This window comes from Poecilia mexicana, unplaced genomic scaffold, assembly GCF_051168715.1.
Source record: "Poecilia mexicana isolate PSO_F unplaced genomic scaffold, ASM5116871v1 scaffold_16, whole genome shotgun sequence".
In the NCBI taxonomy this organism is placed as follows: domain Eukaryota; kingdom Metazoa; phylum Chordata; class Actinopteri; order Cyprinodontiformes; family Poeciliidae; genus Poecilia; species Poecilia mexicana.
The window spans coordinates 19,342,122-19,357,016 of NW_028263385.1; the positions used below are offsets into that span (position 1 = coordinate 19,342,122).

The 14,895-nt window shown below is 37.7% G+C and overlaps 3 protein-coding genes across 3 annotated transcripts; all 3 read left to right on the plus strand.

Annotated features, from left to right (window-relative positions):
• Positions 1–805: 805 nt before the first annotated feature.
• LOC106928431 (sialic acid-binding Ig-like lectin 14) lies at positions 806–1,706 on the plus strand. The gene is made up of 3 exons (XM_088014090.1): positions 806–848; positions 945–1,316; positions 1,429–1,706. Exons 1-3 carry the CDS (start codon positions 806–808, stop codon positions 1,704–1,706), a joined length of 693 nt encoding a protein of 230 aa, XP_087870216.1.
• Positions 1,707–9,176: 7,470 nt separating this feature from the next.
• On the plus strand, positions 9,177–10,073 carry LOC106913348 (myeloid cell surface antigen CD33-like). The gene is made up of 3 exons (XM_014980040.2): positions 9,177–9,219; positions 9,309–9,680; positions 9,793–10,073. Exons 1-3 carry the CDS (start codon positions 9,177–9,179, stop codon positions 10,071–10,073), a joined length of 696 nt encoding a protein of 231 aa, XP_014835526.2.
• A 2,821-nt stretch (positions 10,074–12,894) lies between these two features.
• LOC148155058 (myeloid cell surface antigen CD33-like) lies at positions 12,895–13,917 on the plus strand. The gene is made up of 3 exons (XM_088014088.1): positions 12,895–12,937; positions 13,034–13,405; positions 13,518–13,917. The coding sequence occupies exons 1-3, from the start codon at positions 12,895–12,897 to the stop codon at positions 13,793–13,795; spliced, it is 693 nt and encodes a 230-aa protein (XP_087870214.1). The 3' UTR covers positions 13,796–13,917.
• Positions 13,918–14,895: the final 978 nt, after the last annotated feature.

Here is a 14,895-nt window from a genome sequence, read left to right on the forward strand (position 1 = left end):
GGCAGTGGTTCACTGATGAAGGTACAGAAGTCCAGGCAGCACAAGTGAGCAATGAAACAAGGAACTCAGACACTGGTAGCACTGGAAACACACACACGACTAAACAAGAAAACCACTACAAGGATCTGGCAGGGAAACAGACACAGGTGAGTATAAATACACAGAGGGTAATTAGGGGAAATGAGGGACAGCTGGAAACAATCAAGGGGTAGACAACAGCAACATAGGGACTAATTAACACACAGAAAACCCAAATCTTCACAGGACTGATGAAAAATATTAAAAGTCCAAAGATTTGATCTCTGGTCAAGCATTACCATATTTAATTGCTCCACACCTGATGCTGGGTACACTGTGCTGACTTTCAGGAAGTGATTCATAATGATACCTGAACTGATTTTACATGATAACCATTTTATTCAAAAACCACATTGTTGCAGAGTTTTAGTACATCTGCTACATTTATTTTTCTCTCCATCAAAAACATCATGGAAAAAGTACAAAATAGCTACATAATAATCAGTTTATGACGAGGGGAAAGTTTGATTGCAAACTGTAACAATTTCTGGCTTGAAGGTCTAAACTTTTGCTTTATAAGCACAAGACTCACTCTCACCACACAATAGGACAGAGACATAATCTTTGCCCTCAAAACATTCAAATCTTACAAGATTTAATTTCAGTCATATGTTAAAGAAACTAAAAGGTGAGTGGATCATTACTTTGAAGATTAAGAAGAATTCACTAAAGACTTTTCTATCTTTATCTTAATCTTTATGTTGGTTTTTATACTTCTAGTCAGCTGATGATGGATCTGAAATTGTGGCTCTCAATTCTGATGGTTTGTGGTAAGTTTAATCTTAAAATGACAATTCATGAATTATCATCATTCTATCATTGTCCACTTGCTAAGAAAATATTCTTGTTTTTGTGCTTTATTGCAGGGATGGCTGAATCTATAGGCTCGGGCAAGAACTGGCGCATATCTGTACCATCAAAAATCTCTGTTCTTCAAGGCTCATGTGTGGTCATTCCCTGTAAGTACGTTTACCCCAAAACAAGAAAAATATTTAAGACATGGTGGGGATACTGGAAGAGAGGGAATACAGTTGTCGCATCAAATGTCCACAATTTGAAACTAACTCGCGAGTTCCACCATAGAACCAGAATTACAGGAACCCTTCAAAGCGGCAACTGTACCTGGCAGCTGAATCGTGTCAGAAAAACCGACACTGGTCCGTTTTACTTCAAAATTGAAATTCCACAACATCAAAGCTTCACTTTCTCGAAACGTACAGTGACCCTCAATGTCTTCCGTGAGTATATTAGAGACCTTTTCAGCAATTCTAAACCATTTACTTTAAGTTAGTAAAACATGTTTAAATAACAATTTAACAAGCAATTTTGTGAAAATTGTTGATTGTACAGGAGTTCCTGAGCCTCCCATCATGTCTGTTGCAGTCCTTAAAAAAGTAACTGCCACCTGCAAAGTTACACATGCCTGTCCATCATCTCCTCCCAAAATCTTCTGGAGCCACGGAGGAATTTTGAAAACAAAGTCAAAAAAGATGAATAAATGGCTATGGTCAACAAAGTCAACCCTCACCTTCACCCCTCAAGAAGCCGACTTCAACAAGCCTTTAGAATGTACGGTGAGATTCCATGGCAAGAAGACTGCACACGGCTCTGTGCTTCTCATCAAGTAGGGGACCAAGTGAAACTATATATGCAGTATTAGATGGCAGCAATAGTTTTAGAGCTATCTGCCATAATGACAAATGATTTTCCAGAAAAGGGCCTGAATTAGTAAAACTACAAAAACATTTAGAGAGACCAGAAATGCTTATTGTTTGCTTTGATTCATATCACCCGAGTTTAACTTTACTTAAATCTTTTGAAAATGTGTTAGAGGCACAAAAGTAGGGATTCTTTTTTTTTAATCTTTAATGATTTTCTAATAGGATTTATGGATTAATTTTGTTTTACTCTTTTTACTCTAACTGTAAGATCATACACCCATCCATTCATTTTCTGTACACCCTTGTCCCTTAGTGGTGTCAGGAGGGCTGCCTATGTCCAGCTAACGTTATGGAGATAAGCACACCCTGGACAGGTCGCCAGTCTGTCGCAGGGTATAAGATCATACACTGACTATTAAATTTACATCACACACTAATGTCCTCAATTTGTCCTATTCTTTTGTATTAAAGCTTTCATCAAAGTGCTAAGATTGGTGTGTTTTTTATCTCTCATCTTTGCTCTCAATTATCTGAAGTGTTGGACTGTTGTGGCTGCAGCCTCCCATTTGTGGTGAATAGAGAACATGGGATATTTTATGTAGCATTTAAATAGGCCACAAAAAACTTTCATCAACAGAGGAACTACACAAATAGCAACAGCAGTAATAGTGTTATGCAGTTTAAATCTACATTGTATGATTCACTGGGTAAATTTTGCTGGCAGCTAAATTTTACAAGTGGGAGAGTCCCTTACAAAGGAAATGTGGATAAAATATACTGCTCAAAAAATAAAAGGGAAAATTTCACTTTAATTTTGTGTGTGGCTCCAAATCCAGGCCTCCATTGGTTAATAAATTTGATTTCCATTGATGATTTTTGTGTGATTTTGTTGTCAGCACATTCAACTTTGTACAGAACAAAGTATTCAATGAGAATATTTCATTCATTCAGATCTAGGATGTGTTATTTGAGTGTTCCCTTTATTTTTTGAGCAGTGTATATATGGGAACATGAACTTTTCTCTACTAAACAGAATATGACAGTCTTTCCTCTTTCAAAGATTGAGATAATGACCTGATGCACTATATTTAAGTCCAGCTGTCAAAAAGAAAAGAAGGGAGGTAAAATTAAAATGACTGTTATTTTTTTGGCATTTTTTTATGCTTTTGAATCACAGCACACACTAGTTATGCATAGCTCACTGCCATGATTAGTGGTTGTAGAGGTGGCAACTGAGTTTGATGATTTAATGACAATATACAGGGAGTACAAAGTCCATGCAGGACAGGTGAACAATGAAGCTAGAAACACAAAACACTGGCAGCACTGGTACCTAGTGTTAAGGAAGAGTTCTCTGAATTAATTAATTTTGGAAAAAAGTTTGGCTTTCTCTCTTCCTTTATAATCCCGGTTCCTCTCGCGACGGCCACGTGTTGGCACAGAGAAAAAACAATGCGTGTTGACGTCACAGAATTACAGTGTTTAATCAAATAGAAGACAACACACAAAACCACAACAGAACAACAGAGACATACTGTGTATTCATTTACCTGAGACAAAGAGGATAGGAAAAAGGGGCAAAGACGCATCTTTGGAGAGTGCTGATGCAACAAAGCAAAATAAGGCAGCAATCTGATTTGTTACCTCTGTGTACAAACTTTTATAGTCAAGGCATGTTTTTCCTCTTTAATATATTCAAATAAGGCGTACCTCTGCTTGACCAACTGGAAGCTATCTTGGACCCTCTTAAAAGTTAGAACCTCCTTACAATTTGCTTCCAAGATCAAAAGCCATTTTGTCCCCTTTGTTTAACAAAAGGAGAGGCGAGCTTGTCCTGGCCTCACAATTTTCAAATATATTCATCATTTATTAGATTAGTAATTCTAAAACTAGATAATACCATTTTCATTAAAAAGCATGCTATTAGTAACTAAGAAAAATGTCTTACAAATTAAATGTTAGTGGTTAAATGTTAGTGGTTTTAGCATTCTATGTTGTATTCAGTTTTACACCGTCTCAGATGTTAGTTTTGGAAGATTTTTGATCTTCCGTGAATCGAGCAAACTTCTCTTTCCCATGGTCACTCAAGTGATACTGCCCTGAGATGCTAATTTTATGGCCTCCTGTCCTCTCTGATAACACAACAGGAGCCTCAGTGAGAGTTCCCTTTTTAATCTCTATTTTCCTTCTGTACTTTGAATACTAACCCATCAATAGTTTAGTTTTTAAATCATTAACACAAACCTGTCCAAAATTAGGAAATTTGTTCAAAATGACCATGCTCAATATACCTTTTACTCATGCCGTAAGATTAACTGTATTAAACACTAAAAATAATCATTTTTCCTCAACAGTCCCCCTTTTGAGGTCTGAGACACACAGACCTCACAAATAAATTGATTAAGCCTCCCAACAGAGGAACAAAAAATTCTCAGTACACCAAAATAATTAAAACATTGACCTTATTATATATAACACTAGATAAGAGAATGACACAACATACGGCAGGAAAGACAAGGATCTGATGGGGAAACACAGTCAGAGTATAAATACATGCAATAATCAGGAGAATGAGACACAGTCAGCGAACAATGAAGGGCAAGACACACAGACACAGAAACTAAATTACCAAAAACACACATAAATTCATATCTTCACAGTCCCCCCATCCAGTGGTGGAAATTAGCACCCGCCACTGGCCAAATGCGGATAAAAAGTATGAAGTGGAGTGTAAATTGGAGCAATGCACCCACCACTGTGGCGGGTTGACACTTTGATCAGAACAGCAACAACAACAAAAAAAAAGCTGCATTCAATTTGAACTTATGTCCAGAGGAGGACTGACCGTCTGGACTACAGACTGACGCATTTACCGTCCATATCTGGCGGCCCTATGCTGTCATAATTTAACAAAAAAAAGTATATTAAATATAATTTTTATCGACTGCGACAACCCATTGGTTGATTTTATTGACGGACACTGGGCTTATCCAATGAAATCTCTCGTTTGTAATTGGCCCGCCCTTCCCCTCTAAGGTTATAAATAGAGTCATTTCAGCTAAAGTTGCTGCTAAAAACTAAATTATTTCATAGAATTTAATTATAGTAAGTGTGTTTGTGAATGAAGGCATGGTATACAAAGTTGTGCACAAGTATGTATGTTTTAAGTGTGAATGTGTGAGTGTATGTTTAGATAGAATTAAGGTAGAATATATGTATATATAGATGAGGATAAATATTTAAACCATCACGGACCACACTCCATACCAGTAAGTGGTGGTAATGCTACTAAAAGTTTGTTGCCAACCGCCATAAAACCGACAAGAAGAAGAAGAAGAAGAAGAAGAAGAAGAAGAAGAATGTTGCTGCTAACCTGAGTCCGAGAAAACTTAGGGGATACGAGACGGGTCAGAAAAACTCTGACAAATGCTAACAAGCACATAAGCCCATTCATGAAAATGTGTTAAACTAACCGATATGTTTACCACATAAACTTTGACCGCTGGAACAGATTCAGTAGCGAAGATGGAGGGAGAATTAACGCTTCAGGGGCTTTATTATCGTTGGAGTAGGATGATTATGAAAGAGACCAGAGACAGATTGAGGAAGAGTTAAGATTTGCTGCTAACAATAACAACTGTTAGGAGTGAAAATGTTCATAAAGAAAAAATTTAATGCAGACCGGAGGGCAGGTGTGTGTGTGTGAGAGTCTGGGAGAAATCAACACTAAGGTCCAGGCAGGGGTGAAAGTAGTTTTAAATTCTTGGGGGTACTATGACAAAAAAAATAATAAAAGCTGGGTAGCTCTTGTAAAATAAAGCTGTATTTCCTTCAGCCCACTGGCTGCAATGTGGGCTGAAGGAAATGAGATCCCAGGAGACCTAAATTCTGAACATCATGGCATGGAGTGCATCCCAGTTTTCCATATCTGGGATATAACCATTCATTTTAGCTTTTCAACTGGTTATATTGATCCTGTGTCCAGACAGAGGGATTATCAGTAGCCCAGCATCATGACCTGTTTGTTCTGAAGATCCAGCAGCTTCCACTTCTCTTCCGAACATGACGCCTCCTCACCCTGACTCTCATACTGATAGGAGGAACCGCAGAGCTCTGTTAGGTTAAAAGCACTGAAGTTGGGATATTTTTCCTCCAACAGGTTCCAGAGGAATCGCCTCAAACCAGATGTTGGACTGGATTTATTTCAATGTCATTTGTGAATGTTAGAGCCTCATTTTCAACAGTGGAGCTATAAAGGTTGAAAAAGGTTATCATTTTGGAGAAAGTCTCATCAACATCAATATTTCCACTAAATAAGAGGCAAAAATCAAAATTGTTTAATAAAGGACACGCCTCTCAGATTCTGAGCCCGACAGCACCAAACTCTTTTTTTATATTAGACAATTAATTTAATTTCACATAATTATCCCGGTAGAAGCCATTGGTTTGTTAAATACTTAATGAGACATATTTACCGTGTTTGATGTTTGTTGTGAATGACGTATACTCACAAAGAACGAGGTAATTAGTCCAAGTTTGTCGTTTATTGAACGTTCAGAAACTACAGCGGCTGTGATGCGCCACAGCAAAGATAAAAAAAGGTAAAACAACCTGAACAGGTGATCAACTCTAAACCAGTCACACATTTTTCCTGCGCTGGTAACCTCCTGCCAACCAGAGATTATGTTAAAAACATAACATTCACTCCGTTACGATATTAGGTTTGCAGGCTTGATATTTATTTTGCGATTATTAATAAGCCTCTCACAGCGGTGGTTGATTAATTAATTTTAAACTTCTGCTCTGCTAGTTATTTTGGTAATGGAACCGGAATGCACAGAATTGCACAACACCTTGTTGAAACAATAATTACTGAGATTGTTCATTGGGTCATTAATTTGAACACGTTTTGTTGATTTATTTTTGTTGTGGTTCTTTAATAAAGTTACGAACTTTTTAAGCGAGCTGGAGAGGACGTGCTGGTCTCAGCGTCCTCGCGACATTCCGTTTGTCACCTGATGCCGAGATCGACTCAAAACCTTCCGCGATTGTCATGTTGCACCGCTGCTCTTTTGCTCTTGCAAAGCACAAACAGTTCAGAAACTATGAAATGAGAAAAAAAGTTATTCATTAACTGATTAAGTCTTGTTTTAGATTGTTCTTGAAAAACTAATCAGTCACGGCTGATTAGTGGGTGAACTCACTGCTGCACATTGAACCCGCTGATTTTTTACAGCAGACAGCCGCTCCCCTCTCTTGCAGGTACTGCATACCCCCGCTAAATCTTTTAGGGGTACGCAGTACCCTGCAATACCCCGTTACTTTCACCCCTGGGTCCAGGTAGTAAGAAAAACTCCGGAATAAAACAGGAATAATGACGGCCCGTGGAATTATTAATGAACACGTTCTGAGATATTTTAGTAATGATAATTGTGAATTTCAATAGAAAACGTAATAAGTAAGATGACAGAAAACAGCTATTGATGCCATTTAAAATATGTAAATGACTAGAGATGTCTTCAATAAATACTATCAGGGGGAGTTGTAGCCAAAATGTGGAAATGTTCAACATATGATTGCCAGAATGTTAGGGTTGTGTAGTTAAAGTTTGCTGCAGTAATTACTTCAAATGAACTTCTTGCACTACAACCCTGCTAAGGTGTCCATGCTTTATGTTAAATTATTATGTATAAGTGTGTATTATGTATAAACTTATTGTCAGTAAATCGGTTTTCATAGTGTTGAGAATAAATCATATATTTTATATAATTTGCTTGTACTGGTGGGGTCTGTAATGGAAAGAAAAAAACAGTGGCTGGTGAAATGTTTGAGTGGCAGGTAAAAATTTTCTCTACCTGATACTATGGATGGTGGAGAAAATGTTTAATTTCCACCCCTGCCCCCACCACTGGACGGCTGCCAGACATTCCAGAAGTCCAAAACAACAAAAATCACCCACACATGGTGGGCAGAGGGGCACAGGATGGAGTGCCAGAGTCCAAGAAAACAAAGAAAAATAAACTCAGTTTGAATATTCAAGCAGTCAGGGCGGAGCCTTCTGCAACACGTTTGGTGAGCGGCAATGAAGGAGGCGGACTCATTGTGGCGCATCTGGCAGTCGGCAGCGGCGCTGGAGGCGGACCCTTTGGAGAACTTCCGGTGGTAGCCCAGAGGTCAACGTAACCCCACAGAGTGATCGGAGGGTGGTCAGAAGCCCGCAAGGACCCATGAAGAGTGTCTGGAGGCCAGCTGGAGCCATGAGGAATCTCTGGAAGACGGCCTGGAGGTCAGAGGACCTGGACGTTGGCTCGGTAGGCTGGTTGGAGCCATGAAGAGGACCTGGAGGTCAACCGGGAGGCCGGATGGAGCACCGGCAGATGGCTCTGGACAGCTGGACGACAGTACAGGTATGTTAACTACCGGCTTTTGGGTGCTAGCTGCTGGCTGGGGGATGTTTGCTTTGGGCTTAGCACTGGGAGACTTGGGCAGAGCACTGGGAAGCGTCAGAAAATTTCTTTGCCCACTTTCTCCCGGGGCTGGATGTGTCACTGGTCCTGGAGACAGAGGAGAGAAGGAATTGTTGGTTAATGGTGAGGATTCAGACGTGGTGGGACCCAGGTTTAGGTGCCATTATGATAGTTTTTTATGATGATCACAAAAGTACAGTAGCCCAGGCAGCACATGTGAGCAATGAGACAAGGAATTCAGACACTGGTAGCACTGGAAACACAACTGGAACGGGATAAATGACTAACGAGAAAACCATAAGCCCTCCAGACACAGGTGAGTATAAATACACAGAGGGTAATCAGGGGAAATAAGGGACAGTTGTAAACAATCAAGGGGTAGACAACAACAACATAGGGACTAATTAACACAGAAAACCAAATCTTCACAGGACTGATGAAAAATATTAAAAGTCCAAAGATTTGATCTCATGTCAAGCATTACTATATTTAATTACTCCAGACCTGATGCTGGGTACACTGTGCTGACTTTCAGGAAGTGATTCATAAGGATACAATGAACTGATTTTACACAATAACCATTTTATTCAAAAGACCACATTGTTGCAAATTATTAGTACATCTACTACATTTTTTTTTCTCCATCACAAAAAATCATGGAAAAAGTACACAAAAAGCTACATAATAATCAGCTTAAGACGTGGGGAAAGTTTGATTGTTACAATTTCTGGCTTCAAGGTCTAAGCTTTTGCTTTATAAGCGCAAGACTCACTCTCACAACACAACAGGACAGAGACATAATCTTTGGCCTCAAAAAGTTTAAATCTTGCAAGATTTAATTTCAGTCATATGTTAAAGAAACTTCAAGGTGAGTGGATCATTACTTTGAAGATTAAGAATAATTCACTAAAGACTTTTATATATTTATTTTAATCTTTATGTTGGTTTTTTTTAGACTTCTAGTCAGCTGATGATGGATCTGAAATTGTGGCTCTCAATTCTGATAGTTTGTGGTAAGCTTAGCATGAAAATGACAATTCATGAAATATCGTCATTTCATTACTGTCTACTTGCTGAAAAAGTATTTTGTGCTTTATTGCAGAGATGGCTGAATCTATGGGCCCGGGCCAGAACTGGCTCATATCTGTACCACCAGTAATCTCTGTTCTTGAAAGTTCATGTGTGGTCATTCCCTGTCTGTATGATTACCCCAAGAAAGGTCACCTGTGGAAAAAGAGGCCGGGATACTGGAGAAGAGGTGACGATATTGTCGCATCAAATAACCCCAAGTTCAAAGTAACGCAGGAGTTCAAAGGGCGATCCAAAATTACAGGAATCATTGAAAGAAGCATCTGCACCTGGCAGCTGAATGACGTCAGAGTAACCGACACTGGTCCGTTTTACTTGACTATTGAAATTCCAAGATTTACAAGCTACACTTTCTCAAAAGATACGGTGTCCCTCAATGTCTTTCGTGAGTATATTAGAGACCTTTTCAGTAATTCCAAACCATTTACTTTAAGATAGTAAAACATGTTTAAATAACTATTTAACAAGTAATTTTGTGAAAATTGTTTATTGTACAGGAGTTCCTCAGCCTCCAGTGATGACTATAGAAGTCAGTAATAAAGTGACTGCAACCTGCAAAGTTACTCACGTCTGTCCAACATCTCCTCCAAAAATCTCCTGGAGTCACCCCGGAATTACCACAACGACAACAAAATTGACCAAAGCGTGGTTAACAACATCGACCCTCACCTTCACCCCTGAAGAAGCCGACTTCAACAAGCCTTTAAACTGCACGGTGAATTTCAGTGACAAGAAGACTGCAGAGGGCTCTGTGCTTCTGGTCAAGAAGAGTACCTAGTTAAACTAAATATGGAATACTAAATTAAAGCAATATTTTCAGAGCTATCTACCATAATGACAAAGTGATTTGGCAGAAAATGCTTTCATTTAGTAAAACTAAAAAAACTAAAACAAATCTACATTTAGAGAGAGAGAAGAAATTATTGTTGCTTGCTTTGATTCATATCACCTTTTGAGTTGATTTTTACATAAATCTTTTAATAATGTGTTAGAGGCACAAAACTTAAGATTCTTTACCTTTGATGATTTTCTAATAGAATTTATGGATTTATCTTGTTTAGCTGTTTTTCTTTCTTTTACTCTTTATCAACTGTAAAATCATACACTGACTATTAAATTTACATCATCCTCCAATGTCCTCAATTTGTCCTATTCTTTTGTTTTAAATGTTCAATATGTAACTTTTGTATGTTCATATTTGTTAAAAATCCACTATACTGGGTTGTATAGTGGATATAGTCACGTTATTGGTTGGATTTTAATCGGTGCGTTTTGCATCCACTGAAAACAAAGATGTTAAATAAACTAGATAGTGTACTGTATGTTTAGTGATATTTTAACAGTTGCGGTTTCGACTGGTCTTGAAATAAAATGCAGAGTCCTCAGCGTCCAAGTCTGAGACAAGACCGAGACCATCAATAAATGGTCTTGAGACCGCTCTCGAGACCAAGACCGTTCTCGAGTACTACAACACTGCTGATTTGTTTGGGAACATCCAAGCCTCACCGTTCTGGCCAGATCCTTCTGTAAAGAATTGTTGGTTAATGGTGAGGATTCAGATGCGGTGGGACCTAGGTTGAGGTGTTCCAATGATAGTTTTTGATGATGATCACAAAGGCACAGAAGTCCAGGCAGCACAAGTGAGTAGTGATGGGCTATCTGAATCCAGGCTTCGAGGCTTGTACCGAGTAAAAAGGGGGCGTGTCCAATGAAGCCCCGCTTCGAGGCTTGTGTCGTCTTGCTGAAAACCACGTGACTGGCAACAAACGAGGCCTCGCTTTGCATGGATCACGTGACTGCTTCATTTTGCGTGTCAGTTTTCAAAATAAAAGCACGATGAGCCATGCTGCTTCATGGATTGTTGTCCATTTGGTCGCGTATCAGAGGAGGATATTTGTCTTCAGTGGCCAAATAAAATGAACACTGACCAACATATTTGATGTGTATTGATGATGGCACTCATCAAAATGTAATGTTTGTTACTGGTTTTCTCAATTGTAGATTATGTTTTTTTTATAACTATATTTTTTGTGATTTTATGATGTAAATCTCTATGAACTGCATTGTTGCCGAAATGTGCTACACAAATAAACTTGACTGATTGTCTGAAATGGAGCCAGCAAGAGGAAAATCTTTGACATCTGGGAATTCTTTGAGATTATCCTCACAATAAAATTCTTCTTAGATAACAATAATTAACCCCTCCACCTCCCAATTTCTCACTTTCTGCAAATTTCCACTATTATTTGTAGTCCAATTAGCAAAGATATATCAGTCTTGCACAGCAGAAACATATTTAATCCTGTTGCAGAACTAAAATTCAACATGTCGCCAAATATAAGGGATCAGAGCCAATTAGAAATCCAAGAAAAAGCGAATGCTCCAACAGGCACTGCACTCCCAAGACATTAAAACATCAAATGTCTTTATTCTCAAATCCCTCTATGATATAAAAGAAAACCCAACACAACAACTGACCTTCAACATAAACCAGGATTAGATTGGCTACAAATAATTTTAATAATTAAAACATATGCATATGTTTTAATTATTAAAATTATTTGTAGCCAATCCAATTGTCATGACAATTAAATATGGTTTCAATGATTCTCCTGTTACTAGACATGAGTTTGATGAAAACTTTGTGACAATATTGCATTTCGTAATTTTTGGAAGTATGATCCACCTGGGTGACAAGGCTGTTACAGTTTCACCAGCAGATGTCACTAGTGAAGAATCAAGTAATGAACCTTTTTGCAAAGCAAAGGGTTGGAAAGCTTCATTGCTTCATGAGGCTTCACTTGAACATCACTACAAGTGAGCAAAGAGACAAGGAACTCAGACACTGGTAGCACTGGAAACGCACACGACTGGAACAGGACACACGACTAAACAAGAAAACCACTACAAGGATCCAGCCGGAAAACAGACAGAGGTGAGTATAAATACACAGAGGGTAATTAGGGGAAATAAGGGGCAGCTGGAAACAATCAAGGGGTAGACAACAACAACATAGGGACTAATTAACACACAGAAAACCAAATCTTCACAATATTAAAATATTATAAAATATTAAAAGTCCAAAGATTTGATCTCTGGTCAAGCATTACCATATTTAATTGCTCCACACCTGATGCTGGGTACACTGTGCTGACTTTCAGGAAGTGATTCATAATGATACCTGAACTGATTTTACATGATAACCATGTTATTCAAAAACCACATTGTTATAGATTTTTAGTACATCTGCTACATTTATTTTTTTCTCCATCAAAAAAAATCATGGAAAAAGTACAAAATAGCTACATAATAATCAGTTTATGACGAGGGGAAAGTTTGATTGCAAACTGTAACAATTTCTGGCTTGAAGGTCTAAACTTTTGCTTTATAAGCACAAGACTCACTCTCACCACACAATAGGACAGAGACATAATCTTTGGCCTCAAAACGTTCAGATCTTACAAGATTTAATTTCAGTCATATGTTAAAGAAACTAAAAGGTGAGTGGATCATTACTTTGAAGATTAAGAAGAATTCACTAAAGACTTTTATATATTTATCTTAATCTTTATGTTGGTTTTTATACTTCTAGTCAGCTGATGATGGATCTGAAATTGTGGCTCTCAATTCTGATGGTTTGTGGTAAGTTTAATCTTAAAATGACAATTCATGAATTATCATCATTCTATCACTGTCTACTTGCTAAGAAAATATTCTTGTTTTTGTGCTTTATTGCAGGGATGGCTGAATCTATAGGCTCGGGCAAGAACTGGCGCATATCTGTACCATCAAAAATCTCTGTTCTTCAAGGCTCATGTGTGGTCATTCCCTGTAAGTACTTTTACCCCAAGAAGGCAAAAACATTGAAGACATGGCGGGGATACTGGAAGAGAGGGAATACAGTTGTCGCATCAAATTTCCCGAATGTGAAACTAACGGATGAGTTCCACCATAGAACTAGAATTACAGGAACCCTTCAAAGCGGCAACTGTACCTGGCAGCTGAAACGTGTCAGAAAAACCGACACTGGTCCGTTTTACTTCAAAATTGAAATTCCTCAACATAAAAGCTTCACTTTCTCAAAACGTACAGTGACCCTCAATGTCTTCCGTGAGTATATTAGAGACCTTTTCACTAATTCTAAACCATTTACTTTAAGATAGTAAAACATGTTTAAACAGCAATTTAACAAGCAATTTTGTGAAAATTGTTGATTGTACAGGAGTTCCTGAGCCTCCCATCATGTCTGTTGCAGTCCTTAAAAAAGTGACTGCCACCTGCAAAGTTACACATGCCTGTCCATCATCTCCTCCCAAAATCTTCTGGAGCCACGCAGGAACTATCAAAACAAAGTCAAAAATGAAGAATAAATGGTTGTGGTCAACAAAGTCGACCCTCACCTTCACCCCTCAAGAAGCCGACTTCAACAAGCCTTTAAAATGCACGGTGAATTTCCATGGCAAGAAGACTGCACACAGCTCAGTGCTTCTCATTAAGTAGAGGAGCTAGTGAAACTACATATGCAGTATTAGATGGCAGCAATATTTTGTGCCACACACCATAATGACAAAGTGATTTTCCAGAAAAGGGCATTAGTAAAACCACAAAAAAAGAAAAAAAAACATTTAGAGATGTGTTAGAGGCACAAAAGTTAGGATATATTTTTTAAAACTTTAATGATTTTCTAATAGGATTTATGGATTAATTTTGTTTAGTTGTTTTTTTTACTCTTCATCAACTGTAAGATCATACACTCTTAAATTTACATCATACTCCAATGTCTACAAGTTTTCCTATTCTTTCATATTAAAGCTTTCTTCAAAATGCAAAGATTATAACATCTCATTGATGTGTTTTTTTTTTAATCTCTTAAATTTTGTCTCAATTATCTGAAGTGTTGGACTGTTGTGACTGCAGCCTCCCATTTGTGATGACTAGAGAACATGGGATATTTTATTTAACACTTTAAATAGACCACAAAGAATCTCCACCAACAGAGGAACTGCACAAATGGCGACAGGAGTAATAGTGTTATGCACTTTAAATCTACATTGAATGATTCACTGGGTAAATTTTGCTGCCAGCTAAATATTTTTACAAGTGGGAGAGTCCCTTACAAAGGACATGTGGATAATATACACTGCTCAAAAAAATAAAGGGAACACTCAAATAACACATCCTAGATCTGAATGAATGAAATATTCTCATTGAATACTTTGTTCTGTACAAAGTTGAATGTGCTGACAACAAAATCACACAAAAATCATCAATGGAAATCAAATTTATTAACCAATGGAGGCCTGGATTTGGAGCCACACACAAAATTAAAGTGAAATGTTACCTTTATTTTTTTTGAGCAGTATATATATATATATATATATATATATATATATATATATATATATATATATATATATATATATATGGGGACATGAACTTTTCTTTATTAAACATAATATGATAGTTTTTCCTCTTTCAAAGATTGAGATAATGACCTAATGCACTATATTTAAGTCGATTGTCAACTTCACTGTCAAAAAGAAAAGAAGGGAAGTAACATTAAAATGACTATGCCGTTATTTTTGGCATTTTATATGTTT

What these genes read in the sequence shown, in the direction of transcription:
- LOC106913348 (XM_014980040.2), top strand. Translation starts at nt 9,177, where the DNA reads ATGATGGATCTGAAATTGTGGCTCTCAATTCTGATAGTTTGTG. An exon ending in CTCAATTCTGATAGTTTGTG is followed by an intron (nt 9,220 to 9,308) that starts GTAAGCTTAGCA and finishes GCTTTATTGCAG; the next exon opens with AGATGGCTGAATCTATGGGC. An exon ending in GGTGTCCCTCAATGTCTTTC is followed by an intron (nt 9,681 to 9,792) that starts GTGAGTATATTA and finishes TTTATTGTACAG; the next exon opens with GAGTTCCTCAGCCTCCAGTG.
- LOC106928431 (XM_088014090.1), top strand. Translation starts at nt 806, where the DNA reads ATGATGGATCTGAAATTGTGGCTCTCAATTCTGATGGTTTGTG. An exon ending in CTCAATTCTGATGGTTTGTG is followed by an intron (nt 849 to 944) that starts GTAAGTTTAATC and finishes GCTTTATTGCAG; the next exon opens with GGATGGCTGAATCTATAGGC. An exon ending in AGTGACCCTCAATGTCTTCC is followed by an intron (nt 1,317 to 1,428) that starts GTGAGTATATTA and finishes TTGATTGTACAG; the next exon opens with GAGTTCCTGAGCCTCCCATC.
- LOC148155058 (XM_088014088.1), top strand. Translation starts at nt 12,895, where the DNA reads ATGATGGATCTGAAATTGTGGCTCTCAATTCTGATGGTTTGTG. An exon ending in CTCAATTCTGATGGTTTGTG is followed by an intron (nt 12,938 to 13,033) that starts GTAAGTTTAATC and finishes GCTTTATTGCAG; the next exon opens with GGATGGCTGAATCTATAGGC. An exon ending in AGTGACCCTCAATGTCTTCC is followed by an intron (nt 13,406 to 13,517) that starts GTGAGTATATTA and finishes TTGATTGTACAG; the next exon opens with GAGTTCCTGAGCCTCCCATC.